General features: G+C 49.3%; 1 protein-coding gene across 2 annotated transcripts in view; it reads left to right on the top strand.

The window, feature by feature from the left end:
* The window catches only part of IMMP1L (inner mitochondrial membrane peptidase subunit 1), a 569,671-nt gene that overhangs the window by 457,551 nt on the left and 92,737 nt on the right, over nt 1-19,383 (top strand). For both annotated transcript variants that reach the window (XM_069623548.1, XM_069623549.1), the window contains one exon: nt 16,039-16,149. In XM_069623548.1, coding sequence (XP_069479649.1) covers nt 16,039-16,149 — 111 coding nt within the window. The remainder of the gene's footprint in view (nt 1-16,038; nt 16,150-19,383) is intronic.

Genomic DNA, 19,383 nt, shown 5'->3' with positions numbered 1-19,383 from the left:
GTTGTCAATGAAAAAGTCACTCCTGTGAGGTGATCTGTAGATGGCCTGAAATGTGAGCAAATCCTTGCCAGATAAAGAGAACTGGCAGAGAGTGATTTGAACAAGCTTGTTCTGGTAGAGGGAATGACGGAGCAATGCCAATAGATCCTGTGTATGATTGCCACTGCGACTCACGCCCTTTGTGGCCGGGTGGTATGTTAGATGCAGTATCTGGGGCATAGGAGGATGTCAGAAACATGAGGAGAGTACAGGATAAAACATGTTTTGTTGATGAAGAGGGCATGAGGGTTTTTGTACGAGATGAGGGTGGCAATCTCTTCAGAGTGAGCTGGTGTTAAATAAATCATTTGGAAAATAACAGTTTTAAGAGGTGAAGACCCCAAGGAATCCCAGGAGACCCTCCCCATCCCAACCATCCAACAATAATGCAACCCCACTCCATATTCACTTCTGGGATGAAGATGTGTCTGGTACATTTCAGGTATTTAATACCTGCAAGCTTGTACCGTGTTTTTCCCATAGCCAAGCTAGACATTTTTACACATTGCCTCCTCTGGTTCCCTCTTGCTGTTCTGGGGCCTTATTATTATTCTTTATTTGTGATCATCTCCTGCTTTGTGTTAAGACTTTATTTGGGGTCAGCAGGGTGCTACCTGTGGCGAGGGGTGTGGATATACAGTATGTCACTGAGCCGTTCTCATAGGCTCAGAATGCCACTTCACATTCCACTTGTGACCTGTCTGCTCATGATCAGCAATATGATGCAAATTGGTCACGTAAAGCGCACCTCTTTCAATTGATGGCTTTGTTGCACTTTTAAAAATGAATCCGCCCAACTCACTTTCTCCCCCATCACAAAGATTGCAGGATTATGATACTTAAAACAGAGGATTGCAGTTCTAAGGACCTCGTTACAAGTATGGTGCTGCGAGGAAAAACGTCAGTAATGCAGTGGTAACCAAGTTACCACTACATCACCACACTGACGTACTACAACTTCAGTGGTGAGGCAGAAGAAAAACCTCCAGCAAAATGTATTAAAAAATATCCCTTTGCAAAAAGTACAGTCAGATTGTGAAGCAAAAAGACTAAGGGCCTCATTACAAGTTTGACGGTATTCCACTGGTAAATCTGCTGCCTTAACGCCAAAAAACAGCCAAATTGGCGGAATGACAGCCAGTGGTAACTCTGCCAAAATCCCCATGGAGTCCAATGCCATAAATGGGGACTAACACTGCCATACCACCACTTGTAATCATCGGGTAATTCCCCCAGACCAAGTGGTGATAATGGTAGCACCAGAATACAGTCAAACCTGTAAAGAGGTCCTTAGTACTCTGGCTGTACTTCTTGCAAAGGGGTATTTTAATACATTTAATTTGGAGTATGATTACGGCCTGTTGCATGAACTAGATGGAGCCTGAGAAGGTTCACAGGATATATCTGGGTCTTTTGCCTTCAGCCAGGCTGGGAGATCTGTTAGTTAAGTGGGCATCTATGCTCAAGGACAAGGTCTATGCCACTTGGATACCATTATATTTTCTGAGGTGGGTATCAAAACGAATACCTGATCTTCTATGGAAAAAGACCAAGTGACGGCCTGTCAGTTATATACATCTTTGTGATGTTCCTGAGACCGGCAATGAAAACTTCTGACTATCTCATAGTGCCTTCAAGTGGTCTTTCAGTTGGTTGGCAGCCTGAGATATCGAGGAAAGGGCTTCTTCTCTCTCTTCCCACATTTCTCTCAACATGTCAAGGACGTCTATAGGTTATCGACCACATAGGAGTTCACTCTATTTTTACTGTCTGCCTCTACCAATTATTTTTTTAGTATTCCCTTCATGGTCTGATTGAAGCGTTACAGCAGACTATCTGTTTGAGAGTGGTATACTGAGGTCCTAAAGGTCTTCATGTTCAGTACCTCCTTTACTTCCTTTTCAAGTTTGGACTTTAAAGTAGTGCTTTGGTAGAGGGCGCTAGAGAGCCCAACCAAGATGGCTGCTCCTCCGTGAGCTCCACTCCAGGCCCCTACAAATCCTGCCAAAAATAACGACTGCTGGGTTCAGACTGCCACCAGACCCCCATGTATGACGCCCGAATAGCATTGTGATCCCAATGGTGTGTCCAGAGTGCAGCTTCATCCCCGCAACAAGAGGAACGAGCAGCAGAACGCAGTGAGAACCTGCTCCTGGGGCAGGCCGGAGCCGCCTGGCAGTGTTGAGCACTTCCCCTGTGTCAGAGCCCCACAAGGAACGGCCCGAGACCAGCGAACAGCCCACGGTGAACAGAGGCGATCTGCTCCGGACCCCAGCACGGACAGTCTCGCCCCAGTGCACTGAAAGAACCGCCAAACCACTGAGGTGGCTGCCCCCACTGCACTCAGAGGGCCAGAGAACAGGCGGGAGAGCATCGCTGCCGAGACGACTGGCGGCCCAGACTACCCACATCAGCACCCATACCCTTTGCCAAAGGGGTGGAACCAGTCCACAATGTGCTGGGGCCTCCGGATGGAGCAGAGAGCCCACCACAGCCCTGCCAATCCTTGGTCCCCCCTCCCGCCCCTGAAACAAAAGCCCAAAAAAAAAGAAGCATAGAAGGCACCAAGCAACCCAGAGGAGACCGCACCCGTGGACGGATGCACGCCCAGCACCGTGGCCCCCCACTACCACCCCGCGCCGCCAATCCCATTCTCCACAGAGGAGGCGGCGGGTCTACTAACACCGGCGGAGACTGCAGGAGGTGGGCATCTGCTGACTTCTCCAGCATGGGGTCTGGCATGGATTCACATGCTCATGAATATTCCCCGTCGTCAGGCTGGGAATTCTCAGTAAAGAAAAATCAGTATCAGTTTCGTTTCTGATCTGTCTTAGTAGTAACCAATCACTGGTCTCTGGGTCATACTGCCCCCAGCCAATGACTGCCCTCTCTCTAAGCCCCTCCCCTGACAGCCATCCTCAGATTTTTACCACACGTTCAAGTGTTGGGAGTCCTCGTACTATAGCTCTTGAGCTTTTACTGCATTTTGCGTTTTTTCAAAGAGTTTAATCTCATTTTTCGGTCAATCGAGCCTCAAGCTCCACCATTTCTACTTCTGATTAACGGGACCCGTTTCGGAAATTTCTACGCCCCTCAAAGGCAAAGTTTTTGTCGAGCTATGCTTCTTGGAGGATTCCAGAGGTTTCTGAGGCCTACCTCGTGGACATGACCCAGGAAAATGGAAGATCGACACCCAGATCCAAGCTGTTTAGGAACTGCCCTGGATGCGGATTACAGAATGTGTTCAAGGAGGATGAGCATTCGAGATGCCTCTACTGCCTTCACGAAGACAAAACGCACGTGGAGAAGGACTGTGCGTTTTGCATGAACATGATGGATCGGACTATGAGGGATCGTCGGACCCGTCTCACCAACTGGCTGGAAGGAAAGAGCCCAGCAGGTGAGAAGAAGTCCGAGCGATCTTCTAAGTCCTGTGAGGGCGCTCTGGCGACGGGGTCCAACAAAAGGCAAAGCACTGCGAGTCCGCAGGCACCGGGAGCGCCGAACAGTCGGGCTCCTCGGCTGACAGGCAGGGCGCACCTTCACCGGCGCCATCAACCACGAGCCAACGCTCTGGCTCGGGGAAGAGAAAATCTGAGAACCCAGCTAAGCTTCTGGAGAGGCCCCGGTCAATCTCGAAGGAACCAGCTGAGGGGGAGCGAGGTAGTGACCCTCCCCCCAAGGTGAAGGCCTCAAGCGCGCACAAGGTGGTGCAGGCCTTGATTCACCCGGCTAAGGCCTCTACGGAGGTAGTCGCGGCGGCCCTGGCGAAGCCTGTGGAGGCGACCTCTGGGCCCAGAGTTTCCCTGCCAACGCAGAGGGAATCCTCTTTTCAGCCCATCGAGAAGACCCTGTGAAGACCCCAGTGGAAAAAGAGGGGAGGGTAGGGGATGGGGGGCCAGTGGCCGTTACGGACACAGATATAGCCTCCGAGGAGGAGCTGGTTGAAGTCGTGAAGGGCCTCAACAAGAAGGTTGAGGAGGTCCGGCCCCACAGGAGGAATCCCGACGAGGAGGACGAAGAGAGCGACGGTGGCGCCGATGAGGTTCCCATGGAGGAGGAGCAGTCAGCGCGCCGGTCGCAACCCGAGCCACAGGACAACTCCTTGGCCATTTTGATGGCAATCCAAACCTTATGCACGGAGATAAGGACGAGATTGCCTCTACCCCCAACGGACGACACAGCGGAACCGGGCCCGTCGGGAAGCCCTCCAAGCAAGAGGAGGAGAGTTCATCCACCCCCGCCCTTCCAGCCCTCGCGGCCCTCTCAGCCTCCATCGTCTTCCCCTGATCCTAGGGAGGACACAGGAACAGATACGGCCACGATGGGGATGGATGACGACGGTGGTGACTACGGGATGGGCCTTCGATCACCACCCCCTCAGGCCTCCCCGCCCAACGAAATTGGCTCCTTCCACGCCATGATTGCCAGGGCATCCGAGCTTTTCCAGGTCTGCCCCAAAGAACAGAAGAAGGAAGGCTTCCTCTACCAACGGCGTGAGGCCAAGAGGAAGACGGTCCTCGTGGCCCCGTTGCTGGATGACATCTGGGACAAGTGACTTGCTCTTTTGAAGAACCTGTCCACGACGCCTGCCAAGAGGGACCGGTACGAGAAGAAGTACCGGGTCCCAGACGCCGCCCCTTTGTGCCTTAGGGCACAGCCGACCCCGGATTTGGTCGTCTCGGCGGCGGCCAAGAAGAAGGCGGCGAGGGAAAGAAACTGGACCCCATGGGACGGCGAGTCATCTCGTCTGCGACGACGACTAAGGCGGCCAACGCCCTAGCGATTGTGGCCCGCTACGACAGGGAGTTGTGGTACAAGATCGCCCTTTGTTGGACTTCTTACCAGAGGACAAGAGGGCAGAGGCCCTGGAGATCCTACAGGAGGGTGAGGTGGCGTCGGACCACGCCATAACGGTAGCCACGGACATTGCTGACACCGGGTTCCACCAGTTGGGCAACAGCGTTTGCCTTTGACGGCAGGGGTGGCTCAAGGCGACAGATTTCCGCCAAGACGTGCAGACCAAAGTTTTGGACATGCCCTTCAACGAGAACAATCTGTTTGGAAAGACAGCGGATGAGTCACTTCAGGCCATCAAGACCGACACGGAGACGGCTCAGGCCTTTGGAGTTCTGCAGCAATGACAGCTGCCCTTTTGGAACTCCGGAGGGAAGCAAGGTGCCTCCAAAGGATTCAGCGGTGGCTCCTCGATGTACCGTCAGGCGGCTCGCTCCTCGTCGCAAGAGGCCTACAGAGGACGAGGCAAGTCTGGTGGATCTCGCCGTCATCGCCAGGGAGACCAGGGCGGCAAGGCCGCTGCCAAGCAAGACTGAACCGGCCGTAGCGTCAGGCCCCCACCTGATCACCCCGGTGGGAGGTCGGCTGGCGAAGTTCATCAGCGTGTGGGAGTCCATCTCCACCGACCGTTGGGTGCTGGATGCCCTGGCCCACGGGCACACTCTCGAATTTCTAAAAAAGTGCCCCTGCATTCCTCCCGTTGCCAGAAAGGAAAACCACGTCCCTCATCTGCTGTTGGAAGTAAGGGCGATGCTCAAGAAAGGAGCCATCAAGCTCGTCCCAAAGAGGCTCCAGAGTGTACTCAAGGTACTTCCTCATCAGAAAGAAGACAGGAGGATGGCGTCCCATCCTGGACCTGCGTCGATTAAACAAATACATCAAAGCACAGAAGTTCTGGATGGTCACCCTCCAGCACGTGCTGGGCCAGCTGGAGGAAGGCTACTTCCTATCGCCGTTGGATTTGGAGGATGCGTACTTTCACATCCCCATTCTAAAAGGACACTGAATGTTTTTCAGGTTCGTGGTCTAAGGACGGCACTACCAGTTCAAGGCCCTTCCATTCGGGTTGAAGTCGGCGCCCAGGGTATTCACCTAGTGCCTGGCACCAGTGGCGGCGCAGCTGCGCCTGCAGGGGATCCACGTCTAACCCTACCTGGACGACTGGCTCATCTGGGCAAGAACAAGGGAACTCGCCGTCGAGCACACAGCGAAGACTGTTCAGCTGCTCACGGACCTGGGATTCTCCATCAACTTCCCCAAATCCCACCTGGTTCCGTCGCAGGTAGCACTGTTTCTGGGAGCCAAGCTTGATACAGTAGCACGATTGGCCTCACCGTCGGAAGAAGGACGAAGGCCATCCTGGGCAAGGTGCGGCGTTTGCTGGCCACGGACGTGGCCAGGGTGAGGTCCATCAAGTCCCTTCTTGGGATGATGTGCTCATGCATCTACCTGGTGCGCCTATGCAGGCTACGGATGCGTCCTCTACAGGAATTCCTAGACGCCTGTTGGATGCAAGCAGTGGGCAGTTTCGAGGACAAGATCTCCGGACAAGCTCCACCGCCATCACGCTGCAATATCGGCGGCCTGCGAGAGATGTGGAACGACCCTCGCCGCCTTTCTCCATCTATCGCGGGAGTGTCCATCACTCTGAAGATTTTGGTGCAAAGTACTAAACCCAACATCTGCAATAACAGGAGAACAAATGAAACGCTGCCTCACTGTGCCAATGCTGGGATGCACTAGAGACTTGCAACCCGCGGCAAGGAGATTGCCCGGCTTATTACTACTAATAGACGAGTCGCTATGACCTGGGGGAGAGGGCCACCCCCCAACGAGAGCAAATGGCTACAAGACATGGCATACTGCCACGACATAATTGTAATTTTTATTCAGTCGCTGCCACTTCATGCCCGACCACCAGATATATGGGGGCCCTATGTCAATTACCTGCTGTTAACATCGAACTGAACAATGCCTTACTGGGCACCCGCAGACTTCAGCAGAGTCACCTCGCTATTCAACTATGACTGCTCCAGCACCACACAACGTACACGGGCCACACCAGGAGCTTGAAACTATCAAGGAGGGAGGGGAGAAGAAGGGGCGCGGGGGGGAACCGGGATCGCGGAACGCAGTCTTTGTTCTTCATTTCTTTTTCTTTATGTATGTAAAATTAATGTCTGTTTAAAAAGACCAAAAATAAAGTTTTTAAAAAAAAGTAGTTCCTTGGTAGGTTAGAATTTCTTTTGAGAACCCCACTCATGATAAAAAGGAATTGGATGTTTTGAGTCTTATTGTTTCTCATGGGAGAGGCCTCTGGATAGTGGGTGGCATATTCCAGTTTGACCAAGATGTACTTATTGCCCAATTTGGATGGTTCAAGGGGCCCCACTATATCCTTACCAATGCTAGTGAACGGAACCTCGATAATGGGGAGAGGTTGCAAGGGGGCCCCAGGACTGCCGTGGTGAAAGTCCTTTGGCAAATCTTGCAAATTGCCCACATATCTTAACATCAGTAAATAAGCTGGGCCAATAAAATTTGCTCAGGACTTGGTCCAGGGTTTTAGTCACTACTGGGTGTCCTTAGGTGGCTCGTAGGTATTATCAGCAGATATTGATAGGTCCCATCCATCTCAGTATATCCCTTTATATAAGGGGCCTTCCCCAGGTGAAAAAAAGAAGGGTCAGCTTTGGTCTACCTCCTGTATAAGTGGGATTAAGGCTTGTTTCAAGATTCCCCTGCTGTGGGTGCTCGTTTCAAGATTCCCCTGCTGTGGGTTCTCCTTTTTTCACAAGGTATGGTTGTGTCCATGCATCCATGCATTATGTACCAACACTTGGATTTCTCCCCAGTAGCATGGATCTATGACTTCGGCAGCTACGTCTAGTGAGTATTTCCAGGCTAATCCTGACTTTGCAGGCAGTCTCCGATAGCTGCCTTGGGGAGGGGAGATGGTCAGACCTGTAGGAACCCTCTTTCTCTCTTGGCTGGGAATGGCAACTTCTTTTAGGCCAAAGAAGTCCAGGCCAATAGATTGGAGTGTGGCCTTTTCAGGTAGGAGGGCTTTGGGATTTAGTCGCCTCACTAAAAGGGCCCCAACCTAGTTACAGGTTGTTCACATCCAACTTGTGGTAAGTCAGAGTCAGGAGATGGACGGCTCATTTTCTTTCGTTCTGAAAGGCTTTTATTTTGGTGCAAAACCCTGAACTAATCCGAACACTATGGTCCCTATACTAAATGAAAGGAAAGTATGCAAAAGTGTGCACATCAGCATGTCGTATGAAAGTAAAGCTGTCCTCCATCTAGAAGATTATTTTGCCTGATCATAACCCACCCACGAAAAAGTAACACAAATAAATCAAACTACTTAAGGGCCACTTGCTCGATTGGCTGACTTCTGACCCTCACTGTACTGTCCAAACTTGTCACCAGACAATGGGCCTCATTACGAGTCCGGCGGTAACCGAGCCGGAAAAACCGGCAGGTTACCGCCGGACCCGTATTACCATTCAGCCTCCGTGATTCCCGGAATCATCGGGGCATTACGACCCTGGTGACCCGGGAATTCCAGATGCGGAATTGTGTAAGTCCCCATTCCCATGGAGCCCCATAGGACTCCAAAGGGATGGGGACAATGGAAACACCGGTTCCATCTATGACGGAGCCGTTGGTTCCATGTCCGCCTGCAGGCGGGTGGTGTTAAACCCGCCAGGTCAAACTTGGCGGGAGTGACACCTCCCACCTGCAGGACTCTTAATCAGCCGGTCCGGAAAGAACCGTGGCAGCGGTTTTACCACCACCGTTCTTTCCGGACCGGCAGGGTTGTAATGAGGCCCAATTTCTCTACACTTCTCACAGTACAAACACATGGCATAAGAAAATAAAATGAAGGTATTTCGGCTTTTGGGCCTATGGTTACATTCTGTGTCAAACCCCTTCAATTTTGGCCGCTCCCTTGGGTCTGAGGTTTTACACCCCTTCGTGGGGTCTTTACTCTCTCAGCCCTGCTTGAGCTGTTTGATCACTCAGCTTCTCTAGGGCTCTTCAGGCTCTCAGCTCCTCTTACTATTTCTAGTTTCTCACCTCATTGTGGGGTATTCAGGTTCTTAACCCGTCTTGGGCTTTCGGCCCCTCATGGGCCCTTTTCTTTTTCACTCTGGTCTGGGGTATCCAGGTTTGTGCCCCATATTTGGCTTTCGATTGCCTTGGCCGATTTTAGACCTTTTTGTTCTCTCAACCCGGCTTGGGGTCTACCTGGGCTCGTCCGCTCTCCTCTCGGTTCAATTAGCATACCACGTACCTGTCTTGTGGCTGGGACGTTCCTCGGGCAAAGGCAGATGCACAGCTCCTGCATCTATCTGGTCTTCCATGTCCGTGCTCGTGCTTCGGTTCTTCCTGTCGGCTCTGGACAGGAGTTCAGTGTCAGTTCCCATAAGTGCCAGTCGCCCACATATCAGGCGGTCGCGTCTCTTGTCGCTACAGCAGTGGCGAGATCTTCCAGCTCTTGATCTGGTTACAGGAAGCAGTGCTCTTACTCTTTCTCATTACAGTCTCACAATGCCTTAATAGCAGTCTCTGAAGGGGGATGGAGTACTCCATTGGTGTTGTGATGGCAACAGTACAGGATGTGAGACAGGCATGGTATCAAGAGAGACACAGACTCAAAGATACATTTTAAAAACCTTTATTTCTTTAAGTTCCTGGGTTGGTGCAATGCCGAACTGGCCCTAACACTAATTCCCTTAAGTGATGTTTCTAAGGGCGGTTGAAGTCTAGAAGTCCAGAATAAAAGTCTGTCTGTATCTAAACCTATGCTTGCCCTCACACTTTGACAAAAATGTGTTAGGAAGTCTTTCAAAAGCAAAAAGGCATGGTACAACAAACCTAGGAAAACCAGGATTGGTTTTCAGGTGGTCTGCTCACCAGATGTAGGTTGGTCAGCTTCAAAATAATTATTTCAATCAAAAGGGACTGTTCAATGTCTTTATTGCCTGGATGTTCCCTTCCCCAAGCTTCAGTTCCTTCAGTAACACAAAGTAATCAAGATTCTACTTTGATAGATCTCTTAGGGTTCCCTTCCCCAAGCTCAGGCCTCTTTCAAGTCCAAACACAAGTTCACTTCTTAGACCTGTCAGGGCACCCTTCCCCCAAGCTTAGGCCCCTCTTGAGCTAAAAAGAAAACGCAAGTTCAGTTTGTCAGGATGTACCTTTTCCATCCTATACAGTTCTTTCAAAAGGTTAGCATCAGAGACTTTTGAAAAGCCAGGTTAATAACTCCTCCCAGGCTCGACCACTCAACTTTAACCCCTCTCCTTTATTTCCTGCTCTAGACTTTCCTTCAGGGGCTTTCTGCACCCCTTTTTGTTCCCCTCTGTTTCTTTACTTTCTTTCATGTGCCTACTGGCACCTTTTATTTTCCTTCTCCTGCACACTTGCACTTTCTTTACCTTTCTGTTCCCACTGGCACCTTCTTCCTTGCTTTCCTGTGCACACTTGCACTTTCTTTACTTTTCCATGCCCACTGGCACCTTTTCCACACTGCCGGGTCGCTTGCCTCCTTCTTTCTCGTTTCGGGTCACTCGCACCCTCTTAACATAGTCCTTTTCCTTTGCGTCCCTTGTTCGCTCTGCTTTCTGATTTTCTCTTACTTTCTCTATTTCTCGTTACTCTTCTCTGTTTGCTTTCTTTACTAGTTTCCCTTTCTTTCTGCTTTACCGCTTCGTGACGCTTTATGTATTTTTACTTTCATCTGCTCCACATCTGTCAGTCGCATGCTCCTGAGTCTGTCTCTCCCTTACTTCTACGAGACTCACCAAGGCAGCAGCGCAGTGACAAGCAGTCCCTCCTGGTTGTGCGGGCCTGGGGGTCAGGGTCTCACCACCTGCCCCTCAGACTCCCTTGGGGCGTCACAGGTCCCAAGGGAATGAGGAATGTCCTAACCACTAACCGCATCCTGCAAGACACTTCAATCCTGCTCCCTGGAGAAACGGCACCCAAAACTGAGCAAGAATCAGTGTCCTGAGGCCAGACACAAGCGGCCGCTCGAAGGCATACGGATTCGAGAGACGCAAAACCCGGCTAACAGCCTGCACACGCCGGAGCTGTTATAAGGTAGATGGGATGATGGCCCCCGCGCCCCTCACCTACCCTGGATCTCCCTGAAACAAGCTAAAATCACATTCCTGAAGAAGATGATAAATAGCCATCATCGAAACCGGTCGACCATCTTTTAACCGAGGATATCCCAGAAATCAACCATGGATACCCCGTGAACTAGACCATACAAACACTGTACTATGGATCAAGTTCCTTGTTTTTAATTATTTTTTACGAACACTTTGTTTGTTTTTTGAACCATCAACGAGTGATTTGTAACTCGGGGACCACACACTTCCTATGAAGGTCAATAAAAGAAAAAATAGTTCCTCTCTGAAATGTGGCCCCAAGTTCTTCTGAAACAAAACAGCCAACCCAGAAATGGGCAGCAGTCCCATACACCCCACGCCTAAGGACAGAAGCCCCCATATAGTATGAGGAATCTTCTGTGAATATCGCTCTTTGAGGTCATCCATTAATTGGCACCAGAGCAAGAACCTGCCTCCACACTGAAAAAAGATGGACCCCAAAAAGTGTTCATGTGTGTTAAAAACATTGTTCCAAATAACACTTCGGGAAAAACTTTGAAGTATAATTCATCGCCTCCCTGAATGTGATCCAGAAACGGCACCCTAGCCACACTGCAGCCCCTCAAACTCACCGGGCCAGCGTCTTGGCACACTGTTCTCCTCTGAGCCGTTGATCCTGCTGCTCTCTGCTCCTTGCCTTCTCTGGTCCAAACAACCTCCCCAGCTCGCTCATTCAGCTGTGCAGAAACCACACCTTGTTTAGTTGGAAAAGCAGTCAAGTGGAGTCGGGTGTGAGTGATAATTAGTGAATGCCTGACTCTGCCTGACTATCAATGGGACAACTAAAGTTCTTTCTACAGGCGGTTTCCCTTACACCCCCCCAAGTTATTCCTATGGGAAATCTTCACTGCTCCCAGTTGCCTCCTCCTCGTCCCATTATTAGTTGGAAATGGGGACGGGGAGATGGAATTGGGTTTGGAAATACCCCATGAAATCTGAGGGAAAGGGCTTTGAGGTCGAATGGTATAGTAGAGGAGAATGCATCCTGCCACCCCTCCAGGGAGTGGTCTTGGTTCATAAAGTCTTTTAATCTTGTCTGCAGAGTAATTATAGCGACAGGAGTCTTGAGGAGGTTCATGACCCAGACAGGTATAGGACCAAGCGATCTTAATACAGGAAGTTTGCCCTTGCATCTTCTTCCTCCCATTTCTCAGGCAGCTGACTCCCTTTTTCCCCCCCGTTAGGTCACAAGTGAAATGAATCACAGGCCACAACTCCTGAATAAAAGTTGTAGGAATCAACATAGCCCATGAAGGCGTCTGGGATTTCCTTTTCCTCCCCAATTGCCCCATTAGGATACTATGTCTTGCCTGGGGTATCCCCCTTCAGACAACGCCAGGTTCCTCAACCCAGGTGATCCTCCCTTGCTCATCCACCCCCATGGTTGGGATCCAAGAGCGATGGCCCTCCCCTTGCCACCTGATAGAGGACTTTCGGGGTTTAAATGGGAGAACACCCTTAGAATTCTCACAAGGCTCAGAAAGCAAACCAGGTAAAACCTGTTCAGTGATCTGGTGCAATCCCCAAATAACCCATGTCTGAATGTGTATGCAGAATGTGTTCCAACAAGGATAAACAAGAAACACTGAAACAGTTGACACTGTACTGTCCGGGAACTCTTTCCCTAAGGCAGCAACATTTTGAGTCTTTTATCAATGCCGATTTTATTAATGCAGAACAAAAAATGTGATCTAGATTGATGGAAGGTTACAGTGTTTCTCTTCTTTTTGCCGTATATAGGTTTCTTGTTGCACTTTTTGGAATGTAACATGAACAAATTGGCCATATTATCAATTATGGAATTTTATCTACAATGGAATTTAGGTTTTGCAATGAATTTGTGTACTTTGTAATCTGCTTTGTTTTACTGTGATGTTGTGAAAGGTTTATTTTTAAACCAAACACAATAAAATGTAAAAAAATCAAATAACCAAGACATTGGCTTCCGGAGAGAAGGATGGTGACATATATCCCTGCTAAGGCATGGTCTGTCCTCTAAGGGGGAGGTCACCCCAATGGTATCCCGCTTGCCCTGTCTCCTAGGAGGTGTGTATCTTAGAGGGCCCATCTCGCTAGTTTCCAAAGGGGGGTCGATACCCCTTGTGGGCGGGGACACATTATCTGATTATCTGGTTTCGTCACAGTAAACATGTATACAATATGTATTTTGCAGTTATGTTTTGAGAATTTAAGCATCATTTACATGTCTGTCCATTACCACGAGGAAGTATATATCAGATCATATTTCTTTTATGAATGAATGATATGAAACTATTGGTATGTAGCCTCCTGAAGAGGGTCCAAAGGGACTGAAATATACATCTAGTGCTTGGAATAAATACAAATCTGGTTCAAAGAAAAGTATGGATATAGGTCAATTAAGACATTTTGAATATGATATGGAACGTATAGTAGGTGAGGTATCATCTCATACATCAGAGGTCTTAACATTTCTGGAAATTAGTTTTCTGATTGGTTTGCAAATAAGTTCCAGTAAATATGTAAAGGTTCTGCATTGAAGTTCTGCTCTTTTATTTAATATTTATAACCGCACTGCTGAGAAGTGCTGGTAGGTTCTCACACTTAACACAAGTATGTACTATTATGGCTTCGGTGGGTAAAGAGGGACAGTTCGCCACTCAATCCTTGGAGTTGGCCGTTGGCTACGGGGAAGGAGGGCACCTCTTCAGCACCCAAATTAAATTAATTTGTGGATTTTCCCTGGTCTCAGAACACTGGAATCTAGGTTGCATTAAAGGTGCAAGTGGCCACCTGCTAGTGAAATTAACACCTATGTTTGGATTTGTAAAGTATCTGCTCACGAGTCACGTGCTCAATTCGATGCAACCCCACCACTGACCCATGGCCAACACAGTCCAAGGTGTTTGGTAGCCTAAGGATGCCAGACAACAATGTGGATTTATCTAATGCTGCTTGTTGGGCAAGGGCTCACGCTCCTTCAACGCATCCCGTCCCTGCAGGTCACAGACTGGGGAGCAGTCGGCCTACTGACTCCACCCACACACAGACAGAGGTAGATGCAGAGGGAAGGTGACAAAGGGGAGTCATCCAGTGTTGCGTGACCCCTACCTACAGCAGAGCTTGTCTTCCAACCCTGCTCAGGAGGAGAATTTCAGCACTACATAACCCTCCCCTCACCTGGTTAGTGTGCCTGTGCATGGTGGCAGGGACTCGAGGAAAGTAAGGGTCCGACTACCACAGTGCTTGTCTGTGCATGTGTGTTTCTGTGATATGAGACAGTTATGGGGATTTGTGAAAGGGGCCTGGTCCATCCTTTCTTGGGGCATTGTGAATATAACACATGGCAATGTTCATGGGGCAATATGAAAATAGCATAGGTCAATTTCCTGGGGGCCTTTTGAAAGTGTCATGAACCAAATGTCTGAGGGTATTATGGAAGAGGCAAGATGCAACTGGAAGTTATTTTAGAGTATTGTGAAAAGTGACATGAGACAATGTGAACATGCCAACACGTGTCAATATCCCCATTAGACAATTCTACAAAACTATGCACACAACACATATTCATTGACAACCCACACTTTACATTGTAACAAAACGTGAATGGCAGCTGATGTAAACGGTTCTGAAACCCCAAGCCTATGTAATAGATCAACCATAATGTCCTCAATGCATCTATTTAATGGTATTATACCTGAACTATTACTAGATGAAAGGTATTGTGCCTTATATGAGAACTGTGCCTTGAACTCTTTCTTGCCTGTCTCCTGCACTATGTTGATATTCTACCAAGTAGTGTTTGTTGTACTGTTGTATATTTTGTGATTGTAACCAGTGCCTTGATGCCGAAGGGTTTAGTGCGCTCTATACATGTTAAAATAAATAATATATAAGTGCAAGTAAACCTACCGCTCTACATTCCAACAGGCGCCCCATTCTTTTAACATTAATATGCAATAAACTGGTAATCCATCTCCCATCACGTGTTGTGTTCTTTACAATTTCAGAAATAACTCGTATTGTTTATTCAAAATAGATTATAATCCTCCAAAACCTGATTTTAAAACCGAGTTTGTGTGCCATCCTATATATTCAGGTATATTTTCTCAAGGAGCATGTCTACTCGAATGTTCCCCTTTTGGCAGAAACTTGACCCACACCTAAAATGTATAGGGCATACAATCCTGTCTCTGTTGGTGTGTACAATGCTTTTTGCTTTACTTTATCATCATTATAAAAAAATAGACTGTTTTTCGATGGTCATTATTGCAGCATAATGTGTTGGAGATCCAACTTGAATGTAGAAAGAACTGTGTTTTTAATTAGATTTTTGACAAGCTCACTCCGATAAAATGATGAGATTATTCGTAATTGGTGTCTCATCCAATTACGGTTTCGTCCATCATGAGCCTCTTAACAGGTCTAGCCTTGATACTGGCCTCAGGATGTTGATGAGTGTGTGGGTGCCTTGTTCATGTGGTTACTGTGACAGAAGGGCAGTTTTGCAGACCTCCTACTGACCTCTTTTGAAGTCTATTAAATTAATGACCCTGTCACAATGCTGTAACCTCTTAGATCTTCATTTTAGTTATTCTTGTATTCATACATTTTCTTCGGTTATAACAATGTATCGACCCATGACAAATGATACAATATAAACAATAGCAGGTATTGATATAATTCAGTTAGCATACCGCATAACGACTCATGGCTGCAACATGTGCATAAGGGATTGCCATCAAGTTCTGTGTAGGGTACTTAAAATAAAATGCATATTCCCAGCTTCCTCCCCATTCACTGTAAAATGTAAACGCATAAAATAAACAAAACGGAACCACCTAAATGTCAAGGAAAAAGGGGAAATGTGAGAAAGAAAGTGCACAATGTCCTCCTACACACTCTCACACACAAATGGGTGCCGTTAATTATTATTGCCCATTGACAATCTGTGGTCCATGGTGCACTGCGTCTTCGAGAAGCACAGAAAGCCTTTATGAAATACGTTTTTAACTCTCTTCATCTTCTCCCTCAGGTACCGAAAGGACATGTATGGTTAGAAGGTGACAATCTCAAGAATTCAACAGATTCTCGGAATTATGGGCCGGTTCCATATGGGCTGATTAGAGGACGCATCTGTCTAAAGGTAAGCTATGTCACTTGCATGTTTCTGTTGCTTTGATATAGGACCACGCCGTCAACATTACTTGAGTTAGAAGAGATGGGAACTGTTTTTGGTGAAGGCTACAAGGCCATTACCGGTATTTGTGTCAAGATTTGCCGCATGAAGGTGGAACCATGGACTAGCTTAACTGTTTTCTTTCAGCTGGGCTGCTTTCCCCCCAGAATCAAGACAAGGGCAGCTGCGCTGGGTATTTTCAGTTTCACTAGGGAATAGCTGCAGAGATGCTGCATAGTAACATACACTTAAGCTGGTGCCTCTTTAAATGTACCTTTTGACAGCAAAGGACAGATCTGTTCTGACTTGAGTGTCGTGTAGACCGTTGATACCTCCGTCCTCAAGTGACTCACAGGGGAATCTGAAGAACACCCTGTGCCACCTTTGGGGCCACAGGTGGGAGATGTCGCTTCCCGGATCCACGGAACCTCAAGAACATCGATGCTGCTGCAAAAAAAACGAGGTTAAGTACCAGGCAATGACAGTATAACACGAATCACAAAGTCTGGAAAAGCGTACCTATCCGGTGGTAGGGAAACACGGGAGACCTAAGTGCAGGAGGTTCGAGACTCAGATGAAAGGTAGCCCCCAGATCAACAGGGACCAGAGTTGCACGTGAAAGCAGGTCGGCCCACCTGAGCCAAGGACTGGATGAGTAGCGTGAGTCCCAAGAGACAAGGACGTAGAGGAAACACACAAAGTTCCAAAGGGTAAATCCAAATGCAAGTGAAGAATGGTCCCAGGTTCAGCGACGAGTAAGCAGTTCCAAGCAGAACGAGAAAAGGGTAATCTGAGGGAGTCCAGGTGAGTAATCCAAAGTCAAGGTAAACCAACAAAAGCAAAGTCCAAACGTAGCGCCAAACAGGGTCCGCAAAACAGCTGAGAAGCGGTGACTGCTTTGCGCATCAAGCGTTTTGTAATGGGCGCTTGTTAGTTACGTGACACACTCTGTCATCATGTGACGGACACCGCCATGGGTCACGTGAGCGGACAGCTGCGCGATGCAGAAGCGTTCTGCCGATCCTTCTGGCGTGTGCTCTCCATGGTAACTGCCAGTGCAGGAAAGGCTGCAACCGGGTTCGAACATTACACCTGGTACGGCGCAATCGGTCCTGTGGGGCAACCAAATCACGTGAGTCTCGTAACCTGGGAGTAGTGTGCGAACAGGAGGGAGGTGTTGTGGGAATGCTAGCTGTGTTCTGGTGTTCGTGTGGATGCTTGAGGGAATGTCTAACATAGCCCCCCCCAAAGGCCCACGACCCCGTGGGCAGGACGGATTGTCCCGATGGAAGCGGGACACCAACCGAGGAGCGCTGACGTCCAAGGCGGAGACCCAAGAGCGCTCCTCCGGGCCGTAACCCGCCCAGTCCACAAGGTACTGGAGACGGCCCCTAATCCAACGAGAACCCAGAATAGCAGACACCTCAAATACATCTGGGGAGGCCAGAGACACAGGGGCAACTGGGGCACGGAGACGGGAGTAATCTGGGCAAGGCTTGAGAAGGGAAACATGAAAAACGGGATGGATGCGCCAGGAGCCCGCGAGAACCAGGTGGAATGCCACTGGATTGACCACCTGGGAGATCACAAAGGGACCAACAAAGCGGGGCAGAAGCTTACGGCAACCAACCAGGCGTAGGTGACGGGAAGACAACCACACCCGGGAACCCACCGCAAAGGGCGGAGCAGCCAGGCGCTTCCTATCAGCACGGGACTTCAAGGAGGCCTTCGCCTCAGTAAGGTGCACAAGGGTACGAGCATGAACAGCAGACAGGTCCCTAAAACAGGCCGTGGCAGCGGGATTCAAGGACACAGAAGCATCAGGGACGAGCAACATCTTGGGGTGCTGACCATAGAGGGCATAGAAAGGAGACAGGCCCGTAGCAGAGTGAGCTGCGTTGTTATAGGCGAACTCTGCAAAACGTCCAACCAGGAGGACTGCTGTTGCAAAATAAGACACCGGAGATACTGCTCCATAGACTGGTTCGTTCTTTCGGTCTGCCCATCAGTCTCGGGATGGTAGGCCGAGGAGTATCGTGTATCGATGCCAAGCAGTTTTGTCAGGGCCCGCCAAAAACAAGAAGTGAATTGTGATCCACGATCAGAGATAAGAACAGAAGGGAGCCCAAACAAGGAGAAAACCGAATCAAAAAATAAGTTAGCCGGGACCGGAGCAGAGGGGATCCCCTTACAAGGAACAAAGCAGGCCATTTTGGTAAATGTATCTACCACTACCAAGATGGTATCAAAACCATGCACCCTGGGGAGATCGGTCACGAAATCCATAGTCAACGTGTGCCAAGATTTCAGGGGCAGAGGTAGCAGCAGACCAATCGGGCGACCCCTTCGGTGTTTGGATTGTGCACAAACAGAGCGGGTGTTAATGTAACACTCCACGTCGCGCTTCATAGAAGGCCACCAGCACCAACGCTTTAGGAGGTCCATAGGGCGCTCTTGGCCGGGATGGGGATTAATGGGGGCGTCATGGGACCATTCAAGAGCCAGGTTCCGGGTGTCGGGCGTAGGGAGAAACAGGCGATCGTGTACGAAGGGCAAGCCGTCGCGGTACACCGGATCCCAATCCAGTAGCTGGTCAGGGTGACTGCTCGTCCATGCACGTACAGAATCCAACGACGAGAGAGAGGGAGTACACAGACAGATTATGTGGCTTTTGTCTAGAAGAGTGTCGGGAAAGTTGGCAACAAGACCCCGCCCGGAGAACGCGACAAGGCATCCGCCTTCCCATGAGTAACCCCAGGACGATAAGTGATGTGAAAATCAAAAGCGGCAAAAAAGAGATGCCACCGGACCTGTCTGCTGTTGATGCACTTCAAGGAGTCCAAGTCCTGCAGATTCTGATGGTCGGAGTAAACAGTGACTCGATGCTTAGCCCCCAGGAGATGATGGCGCCTGACACGAAAGGCATCCATGACAGCCAGGAGCTCCTTCTCTGTCACTGTATAATGGGCCTCTGTACTGGAAAATTTACAGGAGTGGTACGCCACCGGGTGTAATTTGCCTGATGTCGGACAAGTCTGAGACAATACTGCACCGAGGGCAAAAGAAGAGGCGTCCGCCTCGAGTATAAAAGGGAGCTTGGGATTGGGATGCTGAAGTATCGGAGCAGTGGTGAAAGCGGTCTTCAGGGCCTCGAAGGAATCCTGCTGCTCCTTCCACGAATGGTAGGGAACCTGAGGACTA

This window comes from Ambystoma mexicanum, chromosome 11, assembly GCF_040938575.1.
Source record: "Ambystoma mexicanum isolate Mex_15411 chromosome 11, UKY_AmexF1_1, whole genome shotgun sequence".
Taxonomy (NCBI): Eukaryota; Metazoa; Chordata; class Amphibia; order Caudata; family Ambystomatidae; genus Ambystoma; species Ambystoma mexicanum.
This window is presented reverse-complemented; position numbering and strand designations above follow the sequence as displayed.